Source organism: Apteryx mantelli, chromosome 9 (genome assembly GCF_036417845.1).
Source record: "Apteryx mantelli isolate bAptMan1 chromosome 9, bAptMan1.hap1, whole genome shotgun sequence".
NCBI lineage: Eukaryota > Metazoa > Chordata > Aves > Apterygiformes > Apterygidae > Apteryx > Apteryx mantelli.
This window is the reverse complement of record NC_089986.1, coordinates 3127553-3150598: the sequence shown is the minus strand read 5'-3', so window position 1 is coordinate 3150598 and position 23046 is coordinate 3127553. Positions and strand designations below refer to the sequence as shown.

The 23046-nt window shown below is 37.5% G+C and overlaps 2 protein-coding genes across 2 annotated transcripts in view; one reads left to right on the top strand and one right to left on the bottom strand.

The window, feature by feature from the left end:
- SMC4 (structural maintenance of chromosomes 4) overlaps positions 1-21242 on the bottom strand; it is a 45824-nt gene extending 24582 nt beyond the window's left edge. Inside the window, exons 1-6 of the mRNA XM_067301570.1 lie at positions 21164-21242; positions 18770-18965; positions 17448-17626; positions 16610-16801; positions 14628-14804; positions 438-602 (exon numbers count right to left, since the gene is read on the bottom strand). Of these exons, the coding sequence (XP_067157671.1) occupies positions 438-602; positions 14628-14804; positions 16610-16801; positions 17448-17626; positions 18770-18899 (843 nt within the window). The 5' untranslated portion in view covers positions 18900-18965; positions 21164-21242. The remainder of the gene's footprint in view (positions 1-437; positions 603-14627; positions 14805-16609; positions 16802-17447; positions 17627-18769; positions 18966-21163) is intronic.
- A 730-nt stretch (positions 21243-21972) lies between these two features.
- The window catches only part of IFT80 (intraflagellar transport 80), a 62211-nt gene continuing 61137 nt past the window's right edge, over positions 21973-23046 (top strand). Inside the window, exons 1-2 of the mRNA XM_067301569.1 lie at positions 21973-22072; positions 22851-22897. The gene's annotated coding sequence lies outside the window, so the exon portion shown is untranslated. The remainder of the gene's footprint in view (positions 22073-22850; positions 22898-23046) is intronic.

Here is a 23046-nt window from a genome sequence, read left to right as displayed (position 1 = left end):
AGTTTTTCCACTAGGCCACAAGTTACTTGAAAATCATCTTGTTAGAATGGGATCTAAACTACTGATAGATGAGGGATTGCATATTACAGACTTTTTGGTTACTTTCTCAAATTGTTGCTTAAAGGTTATTAGATAATGCAAGGCTTTTTGAAAGATTTCTGTTTTCCAGACTCCTTAGCACTGTACCAAAGCTCACATTAACTCTCTATATAACCGAACAGATGTAATCCCCTTAGCAATAAGATTAATAAAAAATAACTCAAAATTTTTCTGTACTATTAAAGAAGTCATTCTTGTAGAAAAGTGCTTAATCTCTAACCAAACATGTGAAACAAAACAAGCCTTTACATTTTTGAATGCTTTTCTAAAATAAGATCAAATCCTGAAACACTGCAAGTTACTTTTGATTTATAAATCAAACAGTTTCTGAAACTCACCTTTTCTCCTCTCTGTTCATTTAAAATCTCTACTCTGCGACACAGTGTTTGGATAGGATCTTTTAGTCGTGCAGATCCTATTAGGTCTTCTAAGTATTCAAGCATACCTTCATCATGTTCAGTCTGGCCTTTTGGTTTCATCATTGCAATCTGTTCAACTTCACCCTTAAAAAAAAAGGGTCATTAAATCTACGTTTTCTCAAATTAACAATGCTTTCTTTTCTTAGTATTTTTTCTGAGGGAAAGAGTATCCTAAAAAAAATACAAGCATCTTTGGAATGCAGGTATGTGACCACATTCAAGCATTATAAAGAAGAACAAAATAATGCAATAATCAAATCTGATTAATCAAAGCAGTAATATATCTGGGACAACAAAGATCAAAATGAATAGTAATTTCCTCCAAGGAGTACATGGTGATGATCTGCAAGAAAAGCGATGTCTCTTCTGAAGACCACAGTCACGTCTAAACTTTGCTTCATTTTTCTAAAGATTCAGAATGTATTTTCCCAATCTAAAAAAAGAAGAGGAGAATAAAGCATGCCCTCTAGGTCATTTAGAACCTTACAGTCTTAAATTAGCTTAATCTAGAATGAAGCCCCTGGAGGTTCTTTTTATAAAACAGAAGATTCTACAAAATCATGTCTGATGGATGAACTGGACCTGCAGTTCATACAATTGAGACTTCCTTGCTGGAAAAAAAAAAAATTCTTTAAGTATTAGGCTTCCATCATTTAATTTTCCTTTATGCACAGCATTAGTTTTTAATTTTTAAGCTGAAGAATAACAATTAATTTGTTTATTTTAAAATAAGAATTAGGAAAGAAATTAAACTGATGCAGTGACAAGGACAATTTATATTAAGTACTGATGCTATCATTAATTAATTAAAAAAACTAACTACATCAATGTTTTATGCTTAGGGGAGAGAAGCATGGAATTTTTCAAATTACAGATTATATTTTGTAAAATAGTCATATGTCAAAAGGTAAAGATATGAAACTGAATATACATATATTACAGTGGTGTTTAAAGCAAGAGTAGATGTGATAGATGATGCTGCACAAGCTAACTAAAAAGAACACAGCAAAACTGTCCACCCCTCAAAAACCTCTACAGTTAGGTATAGGACAAGAGACAACTTACCTGTAAGACAGATAAACAAAACTACCAAGTAGGAATATTACCCCTTGTGACAGATTTTTAAGCAGACTGCTAATGTTTAGGAAAAATTTAACTAGAAGGCAATGGGAGCTGGTATCATGTGTTGACTAGATAAAACAAGTTTACATTCTGATAGTGAATGACAAGTGACAGAAGGGTGAGGATAGCCCATTCAGGGCCATGAGAACGGAGGTTAGCATATTTAAGCATGGTGCAGCCACTGAAATAAAAAGGAGGTAAAACTGGCTGACAAAATTATCTTATTAGAAAGCTATTTTATGGCTGTGACAAGGACAACACTTAATTTCCTGGCCCTGATAAAGCTGTAACTATGAAATAACAAGCTGGATTAAAATTTTAATTCAGTTTTAGAACTGACCAAAAGGAAAAAAAAAAAAAAAAAGAAGAAGAAAAAACACCCAAAGCATCCAAGCTGCATACATAGAAAATGCCTGTAAGTCTATGCCCACATAATGAAAATACACTTCAGTTAGGATTGACCTGTCATTGTTGGCTGAGCTAACAGCTAAGCCTCTGCAAAAACCACTCTTGAATTTGAGCTAGAATTTTGGTATTAAAAAAACAGATCTCTGAATTTTTCACATAAAAACTGTATTTAAATTCATGGATGAGTTTACCAGAGAATACAGATTTGGAGTATGGATGAGGAAGTATTTCTCAAGCACATACAAGAAGGACTGATTAATGAGACGGCTGGAGAACCAGAAAGGACACAGTCACAGAAGTCAATGAAGGGCAAGAGTTCAAGGCAAGCATTGTAAATCAGAGCTGTAACCAGCTGAGAAACTTGACGATAAGGTACTTCTTCAGAACTTTAAGAAGTTATTTTAATTTTTTTGCCAAAGTGATTTTGTTCTACTTATTCAGTATACAATGACACCTAGTGGTCCTATGTTTTTCTTCTAATTAGTAAATCCCATTTGGCTGAGCATTAGAGAAAAGCAAAGTTTTGCAAATTATGTGAAATAAGAACTTGTATTTTTTAAGCTATTTAAGTCTTTCTTGCACATAAGAAGTTCCCATGTTGAAGTAAAAAATAGAAGCATTTTGTTTTAATTTAAACTTCTAGATATTAAATGCATCTAAACTTTTACTTTCTGACAATTACTGTTCACAAAAAGTGTCAGCAGGTATGACAGACAAAAACTCATCTCTGTATTTTTACTTCTTATACACATCAAAGAGGTAAACAATTAGTTTTATAACAATTTCAGCTGGATTAGATACCATTCAGATTACACATTTGTTCCCATGCCACTGAAGTATGACTCCTCTACCAAGAACACCTGTCAGCCACATGCTGCTCATGAGTAGGTCACTCTGTGTAACCTCTTAAATTTCTGCAGAGTTGTCACAAGTCTCCCTTTTGTTTCTTCTTGCCTTAAAGCATTTCCTCTGTTTACATCCAAGAAAAAAAAAGTCACAGAATATATATTTAATTCAGGTGCTGAACATCAAGTCTTAACATATCTGCTAAGAATCTTCTAAGCTGCATATATACATAATATCCTCAAGGCAAATGTTCCAGTTTGATGCAATTTTTTATTTTTACTTGGTGCAAACCACAAAACTATCCTGGATTTAACACAAGCAGGGAAAATTTTACTTTACCTTAGGTGGACAAGCAAGGAATGTAAGCCAACATTTTTTCTGGATCCAGCTAAGTATAACTTCCCCCTTTAAGTCATGGCTACCTAAGAAAGATGACGATGTAGTTATGAGGGTTCTCCATAGCTCACTAATGTAACAGGATAATATAACTACAATACGTCTAATGACATTAGCACACAACTAATGAAAATTAGTCATGTTGTATATAATTCTATAATCTCATAAATTAAGAAATCAGGCTTTTGTTTGTCTGCATGGTGAATGCATCACCATATGACCAAGAATGTAGTATTACTGGAGACTTCAGCTTAGACCACACAAATACAAGAAAATTCTGCAAAGCTGAAGTCAATGAAGTACTGATAAGAAGACAATGAACATAAACTGAACTTGTTGGGCTTGGTATTGCCAGTTTTATACTATGCAATCTCTCTGTTTAGAGGCAAGAAAGTTTAGAATGACATTCCTCTTCTCATCTGAAGAGATTTAGATGGTCTATCTACTTAAAAACACAGCTTCTTTTCATATTAGAAGTGAATACGGGCAACCTTTAGAATATATAAACAATAACCAAATAATAAGAGTATTAAATAGTATTTAATATTTAGATTATTCACCAAGTTAGATGTTAATAAATCTGTTTAGCCCCTATAGTTAATACGTGAAGAAACCAAAAGGTTTCCAGCTATTTTCATGAGCAAAGGAGACTCAAAAAGTTGTACCTGCTCCTCTTTTGCAAGTAATCATGACAGCGATTAACAGGAGAAAACATTTTGTAACTTTGCTTTGTGTTAAAACTTGATACAGTCAATTTAACTGTTTCCTAACTTTTTAACTGTGCTTCTCATTTTATCCATTATTATTGGAATTATATTGTAAAATAAATAATTGCTCATTTATCCAGTAAATGAAGTTTCAAGATACAGACAGCATTTTTGAAAGTGAAACTAAAGGCAGCAGGCAGACATTTGTTGAAAAGGAGAAGAAAACATGCTTAGGCATGCTTAGTGTGGCTGTCACACCTAAATTTAAAAAGTCTCAAAACTGACCACCAGGAAAGCTCTTTAACTGTTTGCCTCAGTTATCTTTCTCTAGCTCACAGGCATGAATTCATGAAGAGAGAGGGAGTAATGTGCAAAAGAACATTAATCCTTTGAAGACAATAAAAAAGGATGTTAACATTAAGAAACTGATGACACTGGTGAACAGCTCACAAAAAACAAAACATCCACAAAAATATAAGTAATCACTAACTGAAAAAAGCATCATATATCCTACGAGTATTTTGGGAAGGCTGAACATGTAGTGCAAGAATTATAAATGGAATTACAACCCAAATTTCAGTTTCTATATTGTGTATGCATTCTTTTATGCAAGACTCAAACTATTATTGGGATGCTAGCACATCACTGGTAACATAGGTAGTTGACTTAAATGGTGTATAATAAATATACACCTAAATAACAGCTCGTTTCTACCAAATGCCTCAGTGTAGTTATCAGAAAACAATTATTGGTGCATTTTAATGGGGAACACAAATTTATCACTAGAGATGTTTCTTAGCAATGAAGTTAATTGATGGGTTAACAGGCAGCTGTTGTAAATAATCACAAAGTCACTTGACAGAAGGCTAGAACATTATCCCCCAAAAGGGGGGGGGGGGGCACTCTCATTTGAAAGCCATCTCCTATAGTCAAAAATACAAGGAGTAACTTCAAGGAACTTGAAACCAGGAAATTCTACCTTCCTTTGCATAGCTGAACTCTTGAGCAGATGAGTTGTTTGACTGGCATTATGTTTAAGTTACTTTCTAGATTTAAATTTGCACAATTTTTAAGTGTGCATAATAGTAAAAGCTTTCAAGTACATAAATAGCTATAGTTTTCAAAACCAACGTAAGAGTTGCTGGTGATAAAACATCTGAAATTAAAGCCTCAGTTGAGGAGACTCTGAGAGGGTCAGCACAACCAGAGGGTGGAGAAGCAGTAGAAAATACCCTAGCTAGGCCTGCCTGGACTTGTTCTGCCTCTTGAGCTCCAGCCCGTGAGGATGCAGTGGGTGGATGCCCATAAAGATGTCTGATGAACTGACAAAAGTGGTGACATCAGCAGTATGATCTATCACTCCTTTAATGTTTTGAGGTTGCCAGGTCAAGAATCTGTCTATTTCAGGTCTATGAATATCAGCAGAAATTGTACTTACATCCTGCAAGCACCTATGACAAACTGAATTCATCAAATTTCAGTTTCTACATTGCATGTGTACTCTTACGTATTCTTGTTAGACTAAAATTCTTGTTGCTACTAGCATTATCTCTGGTAACACAGGCAGCTGACTTAAATGGCTGCACTGCATTGCTGTATGCATCATCCTCGAGCCAATCTGTGAAGAGCAAGAACTTCGTCCCCCATGTAGCCCTCAAAAGGTGGGACAATAAAGCGTCTAAACTCTCAGTTACCTCATGGCTTAGGATTACTACTGCAATTTTCTCTACATTTATCCATTCGGTTCTTAAAACAGCTGATTTCTCAGAACAGAAAGCTGTAAATCTGAGTTATCCAAGGGTTTTTTGCATATAAGTTTTAAATAAGATTATCAAACTGCTTGATTAAGTATCAACTCCAAAGCTAAAAAGCAGCATAATGCAGGAATTCCAATACTGACATTATCCAGCTTCAAGTGGTTATAAGCTGTACAAGGCTGTAATCTGTGCTGTGCACAACAGTTCTGTGATAATGCTGGAACTGGAATTAAGGTGTTTTAGAGCATAGCCTTCACATTCCATTTGAAAATAGTAGTAACTACCAAGTTGAATTAACTACTAAAAAGGTAATCTTAAACTTATCACAAAGGGAGAAACAGTACTCAACTTTTTTTTTTTTTTTTTAAAGGAATGAGACAACTTCTCAGCACTATGCCTAGTGATTTCTGGTGAACCTTTAGAGAAAGATGGCTGCTTCTCAATTACTGCCTCCTCTCCTAAGCCCTGAGAATTTGGGGAAGATAACTTTTGGAGACAGCATCTTGCAACATCAAGAGGTTTGTCAACAAAACTGTTAATATAGTGTTCACGGAACCACCTTGCTAGAGTTCCACAGAAGAAATATGGCATTAGATAGGTACTTCTTTGCCCACAGAAACAACTTGCTGAGATTTTGGGTTGCCATTTAGTTTCTGGCATCTTAACCTCAAGTTTTAAAATAAAGTGCTGAAAACCTTAAAATGGATTAGTGTGATCCTATTCAATATAACATTTCAATGGGAAAACTCACATCTCAGAATTTTTTTAAACACAGTAAGGTATGGGAACATTAAGATATATTTTGGAATGAAGCAATTTCACAGCTTAGAGCCAGCAGAAGGGAATGTACTGAATTCCAAGGGAGGACTGAATAGTTTTGTGTTTTGGGGGGGGGTTGTTGTTCTTGCAGGGTGTTGGGGTTTTTTTGTTTTTTTGTAGTGGAGCAATTTGATACTAGTCAATTCAAAATTGCCATAGTGTAACAGATAACTGAATTGAAATTTAAGACCAGTTTTACTCATGAGTAATGGTTGTAAGAGAAAATACTACCTGTAAGACATCTGCAATACTCTATGTTGAAAAAAATCTTCCATGTTTCCACATGTCACTGAGAAACCTGAAGTGAGGCATTACCTTAGAAAGCAGGACATCCTATTTGTCTCAGTTTCCCAATTCAACTGCTGATAGTAGAATACAGAAGAAAAATCCCTCTGAACCTTTGTGGAACTTCAAAGTGCTTTATCAATTGAATCCAGGCTTAAGTTACACATTCTGAGGATGATGGTTAATTAGGGTAAATTCTTTATAAAAGCTTTTCTTTTTGTTTATGTTTTCCTCTCTCTTTCAGACACTGGGTAGTAGTAAAGGCTTCTTACTTTTTCAGGCTGTACAAAGGAAGACTATTACAGGAGATGCTACCTATTTGCAATAGCCTCCACTCACTCCATTTTCCACTCACAGTAAGTTCCCTTAAGTTTTAACATTAGGATTTAACCCCCTGTCTGGATGTAAAAACCTACCTAGCTGTGGTTCTATATCAACAGAAGATAAATAGTTGTTTCAGAATTCTTATGCTACCAGTATTTGGAGTTAAGAAAAGTAAGTTAAGACTAGCTACTGCAATCAGTCCCATTTCTAAATCCCTTCTGCTAATATGAAGTAATTCCTGCCTTCTAGCAGAAGTGTTACAATGTTTTTAGAGAGGAAATTTATTGGGTGGGGTTATGGCTGAAACAGATCATTTTGTTTCAGAATTAAATGACACTATCACAAAATTTTAGAGATGACAACTTTGGCTATAGTCTTTACTTGGTAATTATAAGGCAGTCACTGCTTTTTTAAAATTCAGAACAATAGTTTATTGGTTTCACTATGATAGCAGCATACTTTTGATAAGATATTGGCTTGTAAGCCTTTATTTAAACACCCTTAAAATGAAAGTTTTTTGGTAATGAGCCTAGAATCTTTGAGTGATGGATGAGTATCAGCAGGTTATAAGTAATCCAGTGTATAATACCTGTTACAGTACAATTACAATAATCTTTTAATTTTTTAGTATTGTCAATATGTATAGTCTTAAAAAAAACCCAAAACACTAAATTAACTGATTAAATGAATCACAGTTTGCAACTTTATGGTACCTAATTCTTTTTGCTTCATTTATCCCACTGATTTAGGTGATATACAAATGTAGATAGTGGTCAGTACATCATGTTTCATTTAACTTTTTCAAGTATCACAAGATTAACAGTCTTGTGATGCTTGTAACAGTATATTACTATATATGCACATACAAAAAATTAATATAAACATAATGTAAAGTTTTAGATGAAAATGGTGTAAGCACAGACGTTTGTTCCTCAAAAAGGGCTATTCAAGTTATTGGGAAAATTCAAACTATGCTAAACTTAGAAACAATATGCTTTTCTTTATATGCAACAGAACTTGTCCTTTAAGTATTGAAGTCAAGCAAGCATTAGAGTTATAGTCAGCATATTCAGAATGCCAAGAAACAGTTAAAACAGCCACTTCTAACTCAAAGTTTTGTGGTGGATTACAGCAGTAGTAGGCAAAATCTCTTATTCTGTATTCTATTTGCTCTATCGAAGAAGATTAATCAATATTATAGAACCATTTCAATTCTTCTCTGAACTTTTAATACAGCAGGAAGACAAAACTGACTTGCCATATAAGGCAAATTTCACTTAGTAAAATGAAAGTAAAGTTTAGAATTGTGAACCTTATTTTACAGAACACAGCTATATCTCAATTTATCCCTTAAATCGTGACACATTTCTGCCAGTGCAAGGGGAACGTGGACAAGAGAGGCTGGAAGTATTTCACCAGCCAGATACAGGAGCTGAAAATATAGCACGTACAGGAGTTCTAGAGTTCTACAGGAGTTCAGCATAAGGAAGAGCAATGGCTTATGCAGCCAGAGGAATGAAACCAATGACATCATGAATTTGCTTGAAGGAGAAACCACATTAGAACAGAATCCAGTCTAAGAAGAAAACGCTTACTAAGAAGAAAATATTTACTGTTTAAGCATTATAAAGTGTTTTTATTTAAAAGATAGAAAATCCAAAGATAATTTCCAGAAATTCCAATTACTGTTTTTCTTTATTCAGTCTTCTATTCTAACCCACTTCTTACCATTCATAAGGGAACTAGCACTAACACTAAACATAAGGTTCAGGCTTTTTTGTTGTACATCTCCAGTTCTGCAGATTTAGTTGACACAACTTTAATTGCCGCAAAAGTCAGTTAGGAATGAAGTTAGAGGAAAAGTAGTAATGGATATCAACCTGTCACTTCATAAATGCTAGCTTGAAATTTGCATAATTCTTAGTTTCTGTATCTGACGCTGCCTGTCTTGAAATGTTATTTTTTCCTGGATATTCTTATGTAATTAGTTTCTTGTCAATCTTATTTTATATAAACCACTAAGCAGCAACGTGAGATGTGTCTTTCCATTTCGTTGTATGTTACTTGAGCTATTTCAACCCCTCTTCCATTTTTCACTTTTCTTATACTGCACTAGTAGGACAGTGCTCACACATCTCACTTTTTACTTTATCAAAATACTGCTCACTTTTTAAGCAGTAATACAGTAAGGAACAGCAGGAACAAGTGATAAATTTGCATCTCTCAAGTTTTCCTTATAGGTAATTCAATTTGACTTTACTTTGACAGCATGCCCATAATCCCCTCCCCATGTAGAACATGACTAAGAATTCTAATAATACTAGGCCTTGAAAACTGTGTACACAAATAACCAATATTATTGTAACCTTACTTCTCTTCTACAAATGCGACTGTAATACAGTTCTTGTAAGCCACAACTATTTTTTTCCAATTCCATGTAATTGCTGCTGTTACTTAATGCTTGCAGTCATATCTCATTTCTATCCTTCATTTTACCAGATGGCAAATACGGGGGAGGGGAGAAAGCATCAAAAATAGTCAACTTCATGCTGTGCCTTCCAAGAAAAGTGTTATAAACTAGGTGGGAAATAAAGGAAGTCAAATAAGTGATAATGCACATACACAAATTTACAAGGGCACTACTGTCCAAAGATGAGGAAAAAATTAGGATTAGCCTGTCATACAACAGTCAGTTGTTTGCACAAAACTACTATTCTGCATTCTGGAAATAATTTAAAAGTAGCCTTTGTCAAGCTGTTTGCACATCTGTCTAATTTTAGAAGCCTTCTTAAGGACATTCTTTTATTTAGTACAAGAATACGAACTGAGTGCAAATCTAGTGTCATTCTGGAATCTAAATCAGTCACTGCCAAACTCTATGTGCAATGTTTGACTACTTTAAGATTACTGATACATTCTATGCAAACTATTTAATTGTAAATCATTCAATTACACACTTTTTCTAGAAAAGTGCATTCTATCTTCTCCTTCCATACTTCCCTATTTTTCCAAAGAAAGCTTAACAAACATTGGTTACAATGTTACATTGGAATTAGCAAAACAAAAATCATATGAATTGCCCAAACATCTGAATAAGGTCTATATAAGTTTTCCAATGACATACGAGAATTAATTTTAAAACTGCACATCTAGAGGTGTTAGTATATCTTATGTTGCTCTGTATTCATTTCAGCATAAACCTTAATAATTGGAGAGCATCAATGAAAAAGTTTTTGTACTCTATGAATTAGTGTTAAGCTTTTATTTTTTTTTACATATTTTACTTGAACAATCTGCTTTTACTTTTTTATCACACCTGTTTTAATTCTTCCTACCACTACAGCTCAGTTGTCCTTGACCTTTCTATAACAAACCTCTCTTCACCACCAATTTTGGCAGTGTAGATCTCCATTAATAATCCCAGTAGAGCTTGTGCTCCACTCAGTGCTTTAGCTCAAATGTTGGTGTGCCTCTTTAGGGAAGCATAGCTCAACAATTGGGAACTTCTAGCTTATCTCAAAGCGAGAAGAAAATCTGCTCCCCCTCATTTCCTCTCCAACATATTAGAAGAGTGACTCTCATATTATTTCCACAAGCAGCAGGTGAAAAACTTGACTGAACTTCCTTTCTGGCAACATAATCTTGCCATAGGATAAGACTTACTAGTACGTTACAAAATGCTGTTCCAGTCAGTTAAAAATATATATATATATACACACACACGTGGGTGTGTGTGCATATATAGATATAAAATCACTGTAGCTGTTTATACTTGCTTAAGGTTACATAAGAACATTTTAATTAAATTATCAAATACATTTAAGTGATATACTACTATAATTAGTGCAACAAGATTTACTTAAAAACAATTTGTTTCTTTGAAAGAAAGAAGGTTCTAAAGTTTTTTACAACTCATAAGTCTTCTTCTGTGAATTCATTATCTATTAAAAGACAGCATTAAAGTCTTGTGCTATTTCTCACTTTTTCTACAATCTTAATCTGCAAAGTAGCTGAATGGGAGTTGCCTATGAAACTGTGCTTTCCCTTTTAAAAGTTTGTATTTTCTCTCTTACCTTGAAATGCAACAAGAGCCAATTTCAGCAGGTGCTAACAGTTGCTGTCCAGCCAGTATGCTTTGCTCCCTAGACATGCCTACCCCAGGGATGTCCATAACTGACATTCCTTTAAGTTCTCCCCATTTATTTGATAACCCCTTAGAAACAAACCAACCAAGATAAAGAAGATAAGGCATCTTTCTGGCCTCAAGGTTAATCTTTTTGGAGGAGTTACTCTTGAGCAACAGCAAACATACTTACCTTCTGAGCTTTGCCCAACATAGTCAGAGCACAGAACCCACACGAGATTTCTGTACATATACTGATATTCCAAGCAAATCTTTCAAAAAAGCTAAACAAATAATTTATTTGTTGTTATTTACAGACACACAAGTTATGGAAGTTGGGGTATTAAGTGTGGAAGATAGAAAAAATAGCAGCAAGATGCTAGATTTTGCCACAGCACTTATGATAAGAAAAGCATAGTAAGCACTGAGTGCTAAGTTGCATTTCTTTCTGTTGCAGTTTCAGGCTGTGGCAAACTCACAACTATGCATTGAACATCTGTCTATTCCTGAAGTGCTAAAAGCACATAGCAATTTATTAAAAACATAAAACGTGGTATTAAAACTTACAGATAACAAGAGTGACCTTCTCCTCCTGTTAAACATTGGCAATATCCTACTGTAACCAAAACCATTTTTAAACAAGATTTTTTTTTCAATTATTTAGTTTAGGCACAGAAATTGTAACACTTCTAGAACTGCTCAACTAATATTACATACTCTATTCTCCCCCTAAGAACTCTTTGTAACGCTACTCAAAGTCATTATTCTGATTATAATATTTTCAGAATGGCAGCCAGCAGAAGAACTTATACAATGACCTACCAAACTTAAAAAAAAAAATGCAGTCTGGCCTAAACTTTCAAACTTTATCCTAAAAGGCACTGAAATATGCTAGACTGGAAAAACGGTAGGTGGAGTGGGGTGAGGGAAAGAAACCAAAGCCAGAAAGCAGTCTTCTAAAAAGCAAGTATTTTCCATTGAGTAATGCTAAATACACTAGTAGGATACTAACCAAGTAACTAAAGGTTTTGTTACTATATGTAGGACATGTTCTCTCACAACTTTTTCATTCATATTAATGAATATCCTGTGACAGATTGAAAATAGCATTTCATAATCCTTAATTAACATATTTACCCCAAACCTATAATAAAAATGAAACATTTCAATTATACCCTATTAGCATAGTCAAAAATCAGGGAAATACAGTTTATTTTAAATGTGGAATTATTCTGACTTGGTATCAAACTAGAACAGGCTACTTTAAGTTTAGCTTCACTACAGCAAGAGAAGAGGAAAAATTAAATAGAACTGTCACTTATTCCTCAATCTTTAAATAACTTAATTTGAAAAACACTAGGGAAAAAAGGACAGTCCGTGTGATAGTAGTATGTAGCCTTAGCCTTCTGACATGGTCTCACTTATTTCTAACTACAATTTTTTGTATTTGGGTTTTGAAGTTCTGCTGCAATTATGTGGAAAATATTGCTACATTTCCCAACTGGAAACTACTCATCTTTGAATCACCCAATCAGTAGAACCCCCTTAAAAAAAAAAAAGTGCACAAACTTATGTGCAAAGGGAAAGGGCCTTGCCTCACTCAAGAAGCCTGAAGAAACACAGAAATCTCAGTACACTTTCCTCTGCAGTTCTTGATTTACCCACAAAGTCTAGTAGGAAAAAAATGGTGGGAACTATTACTTTATGCCTTAGTATTGCTTATACTTCCCCCTTCTTTCTCATGTTACAGGTGAAGAACAAGAAACTCAAGCTTTTAGGAATAGGTATGCTCTTCCCATTGATAACTAACATTCTGGGAAGTAAGTACTGGGAGAAGAAAACAAATCACATCTGGAAAAGGTTGGCTGTACTTCCTCATAAATGTTTCCTTTCCTTCCCTCTTCCCAATGGTGAAAGAGGGTACTCTAACACTAAACTTTAGATACTTCTGCACCATAATTTCTACCTAGATTAATCTTTGACTCTGCATTCTTTCCCTTTCAGAAATTGGCCTAACCAGCTACTTCTGAAGAGCAACTTCATAGAGGGGGGAGGGGGGAACAAAACAGTTCTGTTTTGTTGGAGGTCCTTCTTTCCAGCTTAAAACAGAAGATAGAGGAATGAAGTGTTAGAGGGAATAACAAATTAGTATGGAGACTTCAAAACAGATATATCCTCTTTTTGTGGGTGTAACTATAAAAAAGGACTGCACGAGAAGACTTGAGGAAGTGAAGCAAACAGAGCGACTTATCTAGAATTTTTTTTTTTCTTCTGTAGAGGGGAACTGGAAGCTCCTTTGACAAAAACAGGCCTAAAATAATCTGTATTCAAAGGTTTTAGATCTTGAAAAACTTTCCATGTGCACTAGTTTTCTAGGTCATGATCCTCCAGAGTAAATTCTGAACCTGTTAGCAACAGTAGTGAAAAGTTACAGGTATGTGCATGTATGTTTACTCAATTTAATTAATATTTAAATGTTTTCATCAAATACTTTAACTCAATTTACATTTTAAATAATTCTTTTTGGCACATATCAGAATTCTCCATTATAATTTTAAATCCAGAAGAATTAGTATGGTTCTCTTTAGGCTGCCTTTTAAGAAGAAAATGTATGCCAGCAGACCTTACAATTTTGAACCCAAATGTGGATATAAATGCTATTGAAAAATTCTACGGTTTTTTATTTTTTACAGTATTGGTTGTAAACTGTAGTTTTAACAAGTTTATCCTGAAACGGCTATAAATCCGGCCAATCTTTGAATCCTCTGTAGTTGTTACACAAGCACAAAAAAACCCCTACACTTCATGTGTTTTTCATGCATTCAATTTTTACAAACAGCTGATTTTAATATATACATACTTCTGCAGAAAAAAACACGTCTATATATGAAACTGTAGATAACTTAAAAGTAGAATCATTAGGATTTAAGTTAATATTGATGAGCTTTATCTGGTATAAGCAAGTTGCTGAATCTCTGCCACGCTTAAGCAGCACAATAATATTGGGGTTTAAGGTTTATTTTACTACACCAATATTTACGTGCTGCTAGGGCGGAACAAGTATCACAACTCTTCTATTCATCCACATGTCAGGAACACAATTTATTAATAGAAAAATTTGTGTAAGTAGTATCTTCAACTGTTTCTCTTCCTTAAATTTCTAAAGCAGCAAATAATGATTCGCATCTTTACTAGAGCATGCAAACCATGATGTGCTGCTAGAGTACTTTAAGGCCTCAAATACAAGACTCAAAACCTAGACAGTATTTTTCATAACTAGAAATACATTTTTTCTTAAAATTCCTTTCATTCATGCACCTACCTGTAAAATTAAAAATCTGTTATGGTCCAGATCAATTCCATGGCTTCGAAGAAGAATACCAACATCTTTGAATGTCTTTTTCTTTCCATTGATATGATAGACAGAAGAGTTATCTCTGTAGGCAGTTCTAGATACACAGAAATTGCTGTTAGGAATGACTTCATAATCATCTCCCTCCTGTTTTGAGGAAAAAAGAAAGCCAGAAAAACAATTAGTATATCACAGGTTTATTTCATATTTCACAATTAAGCATAGAAATGCTATCATGTTCAGGTTTTAAGTCAACTGCACTCTAGGGTCCAGTAGAAATGGGAACTCTCTTAAAGCTGTATACCTTACAAAAAAAAAAAACAAAAAAAACACACTCTCTTGAGAACTGGATTTAAAACACTTCAAATTGTTTAAAATGAATGGCCTTCACTTAATGCCTTTCCCATCTCCGATACAAGCTATTGCTTTAAAAATATCTAATTTATTCTCTTCACCACTGTTTCAAATTACAAAAGAAAAGGCCTACTTCAAATTCAAAGTGGCTGTGCTATTCTAACCTTTAAATTTTAGATTAGGAAGTCCTGAATGACTTAACTACTGTCTGCATTTTTAAACCCCTTTTTTATAGGGCTAGAAAAAGGAGTTACTTTTAGCTGAATAGTTCTAAAGAGAAACTGTAGAAGATACAAAAGCAAAACATTAAAGATGTGACAAATGTGACATCATCAGCTTCAAAAGCTCTTAGACTTACCTGAAATGCAGTAACTAAAATAAAACTGGTCCTATACTTTAAAATATTAAAATTGATGCATGCTTCTTGTAAAGACTTAAACTGACCTACCACTTTCCCAAATTAACCACCAAGAGCATAATTAACTTGATATCTAGTATATTCAGAAGTTGTATCACACCATAAAGTCAGCTCGTAGGTATTAACATGAAGTCAAGTGAAAACCCAAAGTAAATTTAATAATTATTGGATCTGCTTAATCTAGATACAAGAAAAATGTTGGGGTAGGTGTATGTATATCAAGTCAAAGAAAAATTCTGACTTAAAAAAAAATTTTTTTTTTGGTCAAAGACTGTAAATATTGTCATTTTATTAACAAAAGTCTTGAAACTCGATACATTTCCCCCTTTTTTTGACTAACCCCAAACTCAACATTTGAAACTTCACCCAGAATAAATGTGTAAAAAAATTAAATATTTAAAGTTAAAAAAAAATGCTTGCACTGTAATCACAATAAATCAACAAAATTGTACAGCAGTTTTTACCAATACATGAAGTGACAAGCAAAATGAGTATTTTTGATTTGCCAACACTTCACTTCTTTCAAACAAAACATCATGTTCAAAAATATTTAGTGATAAGAGGTGAGGTCTAGAATTTTCTATTAAAAATCTGTTTTAAAAATTGCAGGTACTTTATGGCATAAAAAGTGTAAACATTAAAGTTTCAGATTCATTTTGTATTTTTCTAAGCTTATATTGAGATAACTTAAAATATTTTTAACTGGCTTGAAAAGTTTTGCTTAAATGGTTTTTATTTCTTAATCTATATTGCTCATATTATAAATTTAAGAATATATAACATGTCCACTTGTATACTTACAAAAGGTATTCCTGAAGTTAACAAAATCCCTAAAAACTCATACACTTGAGGTGAAACAGAAAAGACAGAATTCTAAAAGGTTTCTTGTTAAAACAATTATTTTATATTTCTAAGTAGTTTTAAAATGTACATGTACCAGATATTAGTGAGGATTCTTTTCTGTTTTCTGCAAGACCGATATTTTAAGAACTACACCACTTGATAGAGGAAGATTTAAGCTAATTAACACTGAATTGATGTTTTACATCCCAAAGGTAAAGTACTCATGCTATGAAGTTTTCTCTAGTTGGAACTAAAATAATAAAATGTTAGTTTTCAAACCCTTAAAAAAATAAAATAAAATAAAAGCCTCCACTGTTCTGAATAGAAGAATACATACCTTGTCAATGATCTTTTGGAAGTGGACTTCCACTGAACAACTCTGGATGTCCGTATGTTCATCAGAATTATGGATCAGCACAGATAGTTTTTTGGATCTGATTTTTTGTGCCCGATACCCAAACACAAAAAGCATTGAATCAATGACATTGGATTTTCCACTGCCGTTTGGCCCAATAATACATGAAAAACGCTGCATAATAGAAGAAAAAAGTGACATTCAAATTGAAACAATCCTAACCAGTGTGAATCACCTATTTCATTTGTGGACAGCTTAAAATACAATTATTTCTAGCACAGAAAACTGGAGACTATTTGATAGCTTAGCTTTTACTGCCAAAGGTAAAGCAGTACAACCCATTAAAAAAAAAAAAAAAAACACACACACACACACACACACACAGAACAAAACACCTCAACTTAGCTCAGCTTTATGAATTTTAAGTTGTTAACTCACAGCAATATTTCATTTAGCAAGCATGTTCGCAAAGAAAGTTTCACAATTAGCCACTTAAGTCTCCTGTGGGCCCTAAAAATATTCTTATTTTTCAGACCCCCTGAATATTCTCCAGCAAACAAACAAAAAAAAAAAATCAAGAAAAATTGTGCTTTTTAAAGGCTTACTGATAAATTATAGTTGCACAATATCATAAAATTACACTTAAATGTTTTCTCTACTGTCCAATAATTAAAATATAGAATATCACTATGAAATAATTCTGAAACAAATATTTTTCAGTTATTTTGAGCTAAGCTTATGTGAAAATACAGTAAGGAATATTAACACACAACAAAGTCTTACCTCCATTTAGAAAATACTTAAAGTAAAAGAAAGATACCTTATGAAAAGGTCCCAAAGTTTGCTCCCCGGCATAGGATTTGAAGTTCTGGTTTACAATATGAGTTATCATGAGACGAGGAGCACCAGCTTCATTGGTCATTGCTGGTGGTGGGGGAGGAGAGATGCTACTCAAAATCTCTTCTAAACTTCGATTATCAAGTACCTCATTTGAGGCTGCTAAAAACCATCCAAAATAAACAGAAAGAAAAAGGAGACTATAAGCTTTCAATGACTAGGCACCTTTTAAAATGTTTAATTCAAAAGCTAACATTATTTCTACATGAATCAAATCTATACTTTTGTCTGAAATTATTAAAATGAGCTAAGTGGAGTTAAAATTCTTCTTGCCATGAATTGAATCTTTCAGAAGTAGATATTTAAAGATGCCCCATCGATTCACTAGTGGGTTTGTTCTTTCATTATGTAATTCTTATTCTAACACTCTTTAATAGGCACTCTGCAATTACAATAGCTACAACCGTCACAGTAAGTCTACAAATCTGAAACAGGCAGAGTCCTTCTAATTAATAAGTGCAAAGCCACATTTCAAGCGTGCTCACAAGTCACTGCAAGATTTGGGGATCGCTGCACAATGCTCTGAAAGCTGTAATGACAGCACAACTACTCTGCAAAGACAGGAAGTTTGTTACGAAAACAAACTGGCCCCCTGGATATCAGTTAGTTATAAGCAAAGCAGCTTTTCAGCAGTTACTAGCAACTTTTTCTTCAAATAGACAGTAGTTTGTCACAAATTTCAACATATTAATCCATTTGTCAAATACCTTGCTTTAATAATTGCATATCTGGCTACCTAAAAATACACTAACTTCTGTTTTTCCAGATATCTTCAGCAAAAACTCAATTCAAAAAAAACAAAAACAAAAAACAAAAAACCTGCTTCATGAAAAAGAAAGTCAAATCATTTTAAGAGTTAAGTAAATAAACTTGAAATTTATTCCATTCCAGAAATCCCATACCTTTGGCTGTGTATAAATTTGAAAAATCTTTCTGTTGTACCACAATCTTAAGTACAATGTTACAGATCAGGAATATTAAATATAAGATTTATTAGAAGAAAGTCTACCAACTGCTTTTGCACTTGTACTAAAGGACTGGTCTAAACACTTTAACTCTTTGCAAGCCCTCTTTACCATTTTAAAAACAGTTTAAACCTGCCAAGAGTCAAGGCTTTCAATATTCCTTTCTAGAAGAGAAAGAGCAGACTATCTGGAATAGTTTGTAAATTCAACACAACACCGCTGCTCCACAGGCACTAGTGTCAAGTTTATGTGCCATCAGAACCATAAGATACGAACCTACCTTGTGGAGGTGCTTCACCAAGCTGTCCGTCACCTTCTTTGTCCACATCCATGTCACTGGTGGAATCCTCTAAGGGCTTTCTGCCTTTCTCTTGGACTGCTGTAGAGGTTTTGGTGCTCTTGCTTGGCATGATTTCTGTTGGCTGTTCCCCTTCAATTCCAAGCAATCAAACTACTGAAGGGATCTATCTCCTTTGCTAACACAAACAAGAAAACCCCGTGATCTAAGCATCGAGCTGCAATCCCCTAAGGAATATACCTATATGAATATCCAGATGTTTGACTAATTTAGAAACCAAAATCTAGATGTATTTTGAAGACAAAACTCTGAATTTGAAACAAAAACTAAAGCTTAGCCTCATAATGATAGATTTGAAACCATTCCCCCCAAATTGATGGGCCTATCCTAATCTGTAGAAACAGCACGAATCTACCTACAGAAAACCCATACAGCCATATTCAATGCCGTTACTATGCTCAGAGAAAGCAACTGTGATGCTGGGGGCAAAAGAGTTAAACACACATTTGCAGTAACAAACTGAGTAGCCATATGGCTATATCCTTCTGGAAGCACGCTTTACATACACCTTTCAGACCTGACACACATTTTATTTTCAACACTCCACGCCAATTATTAAGAAAAAAAAATTGCGTAATTTAAGTAAAGTCTCAATTCTGAAGCAGCTTAGATCAATACTCTCACTTTGCAAAATATAACACAACCACTACTGTTAGTATTCAACATTTAACAGAGTAAGCGAAACAAAATACCTTAATCTAGTTCTGATGTTAAAGTTATCTGATCAAGAACGAAACACTACGAAAGTCCATCAGCTGGCACTTAAACACAGCTCCCAAAAAAATAGAAATAAAAAGCAACCGATGATGAGAAGCAAGGCAAGACAACTGCAGGAGGGAAACTCTCTCCAAAGAGTTTAAAATGCAGCAAGTGGCGAATTCGGTTTGGAGAAAAACAGACATGAGAAAGTTTACTTCTCACAAGATAAAAAAACTGACGTGGTTAGAAAGTCATCTTACAATTGGTGCCAATCATTTGACGTTTTCAGACCTACCCCCAACCCACACTCTCATGAGAGTCCTTCATTTGGGACAATGGGGGAGGGGGGGAAATGAGAGAGAGAACTCATTTTAAGGCAATTTGAGTCTATGCCCCTGTTAAGAAGTGTTCCGCAATGGCTGTCTCAGACAATTACAGTCTCTCAAAGTACCAGATTTTTTTTCCAAAGCTTTTCCACTCAGAGTTGTGCAATATAGACCTATTTACCTTACCAACTCCTTTCCCCCATATACACCAACAAAATGAACAAGCATAACTACTTGACATCCACTTTTAAATCGGGATAGATCAGTTGCTACAGACTCTCTAATAAACTTAACATATTCGTGTCCAGCCCCTCCTCCAAGTCAACTCAGAGGTGTTTGTTAAAAGCATCTCTCAATGATCTCCTGCCAAGTGCCGTTTTTGTTCAGGGCTTGGTGAAAAGAGAGTCAGAGACAGGCAGAAAGACTTCCTTATTAAAAGCTGTTCAAATTTGATAACTATAACCGATGTCAATGAAAAAAAAATTTTTTTAATCAACCCGTCATTTTAAGGAATCCTACAGCACCTTTGTCACGATCTTTTTAACTCTTTAAGGATTTTCTTATGATTTAGCTTTCACGCTTCAAGCATAAAAGGAGTAGGCACAGATAGTTACGGGGGGGTCCTTGCTTTGTAAGCAGATTAAAATCGGGCCTCCGTATTTCGGGCGCACGGAAAACATATTACTGGAGTAAAACGTATTACTCCCCCTTCACAGGTTGGCCCCCGGTTAGCGGTCCCCATAGGTCCATAAGGATACAAGGGGAAACCTGCTTTCCCTCCGACCCTCTTTCTTCCCCCCAGCTCCTCGCACGCATCTGCCGACACCCGCGGGGCCAGAAACGCCGGGCGCTGCGCCCCGCCGGCGGGGGGGAAGGAGGGCGAGCGGGCACCGAGCAGCGGGTGCCCCTCGGCAAGGGCCCTCCGCAGGGCAGCCCCAGCCCCAGGGCAAGGGGCTGCCGCCGCCTTTTACCCGCTCAGGGTGGGGTAGGGTAGGGGGGGGCTGGGGGGAAGAGGAAGAATAAGGCACAGGGCAAAGAGCCCGCCGCCCCCCTCCATTGCCCGCAGCACCCTCTGCACGGGGAGACTTGCCGCTCGCTCCGGCAGATTTTCCCGACGGCGTCCCCGCGGCTCCGCTTACGGCGAAGGAAGCTTCTCCCCCCCCCCCCGCCCCGACTCCACCTGCCCTCCGGCGAACTGCCGGCGGCTCTGCCCGAAAGTCCCTGCCGCGCCGCGCCGAGCCGAGCCGAGCCGCCTCGGCTGCCCCCGCCGAGCCGCGCGCCGAGCTGGTACCTGCGAGGGCGGGCAGCGCCCGGCCGCGGCCGTGGCCAAGCTGCGGGCGGCAGCGGCGGCGATCCCGGCTCCCGCCGCGGCTTGGCGGCTTCCACACTCGAAAATGGCGCCCAAACGGCAAACTCGAACCGAAATTCGTTAGAAAGGCGCGGGGCATGCTGGGAAGGGAGGGGGCCGGCCTCCCGCGGGTTTGAACGCAGGGAGGAGGAAAAAAAGCCCCGCTCCTGCGCCATCTTGTTTTCCGTTACTGCGCGGACAGGGGAGGAGGGGAGGAATTATATTAAAAAAACAAAAAAAAAACAAACAAAAAAACCCAAATCCATGCGCTCTGGGGGAAGCGGGCTCTGTGGGGGCAGCCACGTTGATTTTTGGCACCGCGGGCGCGCGCGCGCCCGCGCGCGCGTGTCCCGCGCGAAAGGGGTTTATTTTAATTTAATAGAAATAGGTCAGGGGGCGGCGCTCGGTTGCCGGGCAACGGGCGGAGAGGTGATGGGGACCGGAGCCGCCGCGTGAACACATGGCTTTTAAAAACGTGTAAAAACTAAAATAAAAATAATGCTAAATAAACAAAAACAGCGCACGCTTTTGAAGCGGCACTAATTAACGGGCGGCGCGGTGACGCCATGGAGTCGTGTCACCTGGTTTGGGGAGGGCCCGTGAGGTGGCGGTGGGACGAGGAGGAGGAGGAGGAGGAGGAGGAGAAGGGGGGGAAGAAGAAGAAGAAGAAGAAGTCTCGCGGGAAGTAGCTATAGAGACCGAGCAGCTTCGCCACGGCCGCGGCAGCGCCAGGGAGGGGGGGGGACGGGGGAGGCGCTGCCGTTGCCGCGGCGGCGGCGCTGGCGCGGCGGCCGTTGGGGCTCGTTGGCGGCCGTTGCCGCCGCGCTGCCTCCCTCCCTGCCGCCGCCACAGGTAAAACGCGGCGGGGGCCGCTGGAGGGAGGGGGCGGGAGGTCTGACTCAGCGCCGCGGTGGGCGACAGGGCCGCGGGCCGTGACCCCCCTCTCGGGCGGCGGGCCGTGGGCGGAGAAGCGGCTGCGTGGGGAGCCCGTCCCGAGGGAAGCGGGGCGCCGGGGCTCTGCCGGTGGCCGCCTCGACGGTGACCTGGTCGGCGAGGCGGGGCAGCCCGGCCCCCGCAGCAGCTCGCCTGGGGCGGCAGCTTGGTGCGTGTGCTGGGAGGGGAGCGGGAGGGCGATGGCAGGCGGGGGGGGGGGGGCGCGGAGGGCTGCAAGCACCATGGATGTCCTCCTCTTCCTCCCGCTGCCTGTTTTCCCCAACCGCCCCCCCCTCTTCAGCTCTTGCACAATCTTGCTCAATCTCCTGCCTTGCTCACACCACTCTTTTCTCTGACCCTTAACTTCTCATCGAGCCGCTCCGGAGCGGAGGAGAGCGCGACGCAGAACTGGGGATGAGGAAACGTGGGATTGGGATGTAAAAAAAAAGTGGTGGGACAAAACGGAATTTGCGGCTGAGGCAAGTTGAGCCAAACCCCCGCGTTTCAGAGGTAGAGCGAGGGCTCGCTGCCTCCAGCGCGGCCTCCTCCGCGTCGCAGCGGCTTTTGGTATGCTTTGGGAGAGCTTCCAGCCGATGTTGGACTCCTGGCCGAGCTGCGATGTTGAGTGCGTATACTGATTTAACTGCTCTCCGAGCCACCCTGTGCTCCGTAATAATTTTCCTGTTGGTATCAACAGGTGCAACTGTATCGCCGCAGAAGTCTCGTTTAATACGTAAAATAAGGGTGAGCATTCCTTTTCCTTAGATACACATAAAGAGTGTTCAGAACCGCGGTTTTCCAAAATGCGTTACCAAATTCTGGTGTCATCCTTGGAAATAAAAGAACACAGAATTCACGTGGGAATCTTTGAAAGCTTTTGGATGCCTGTGTGG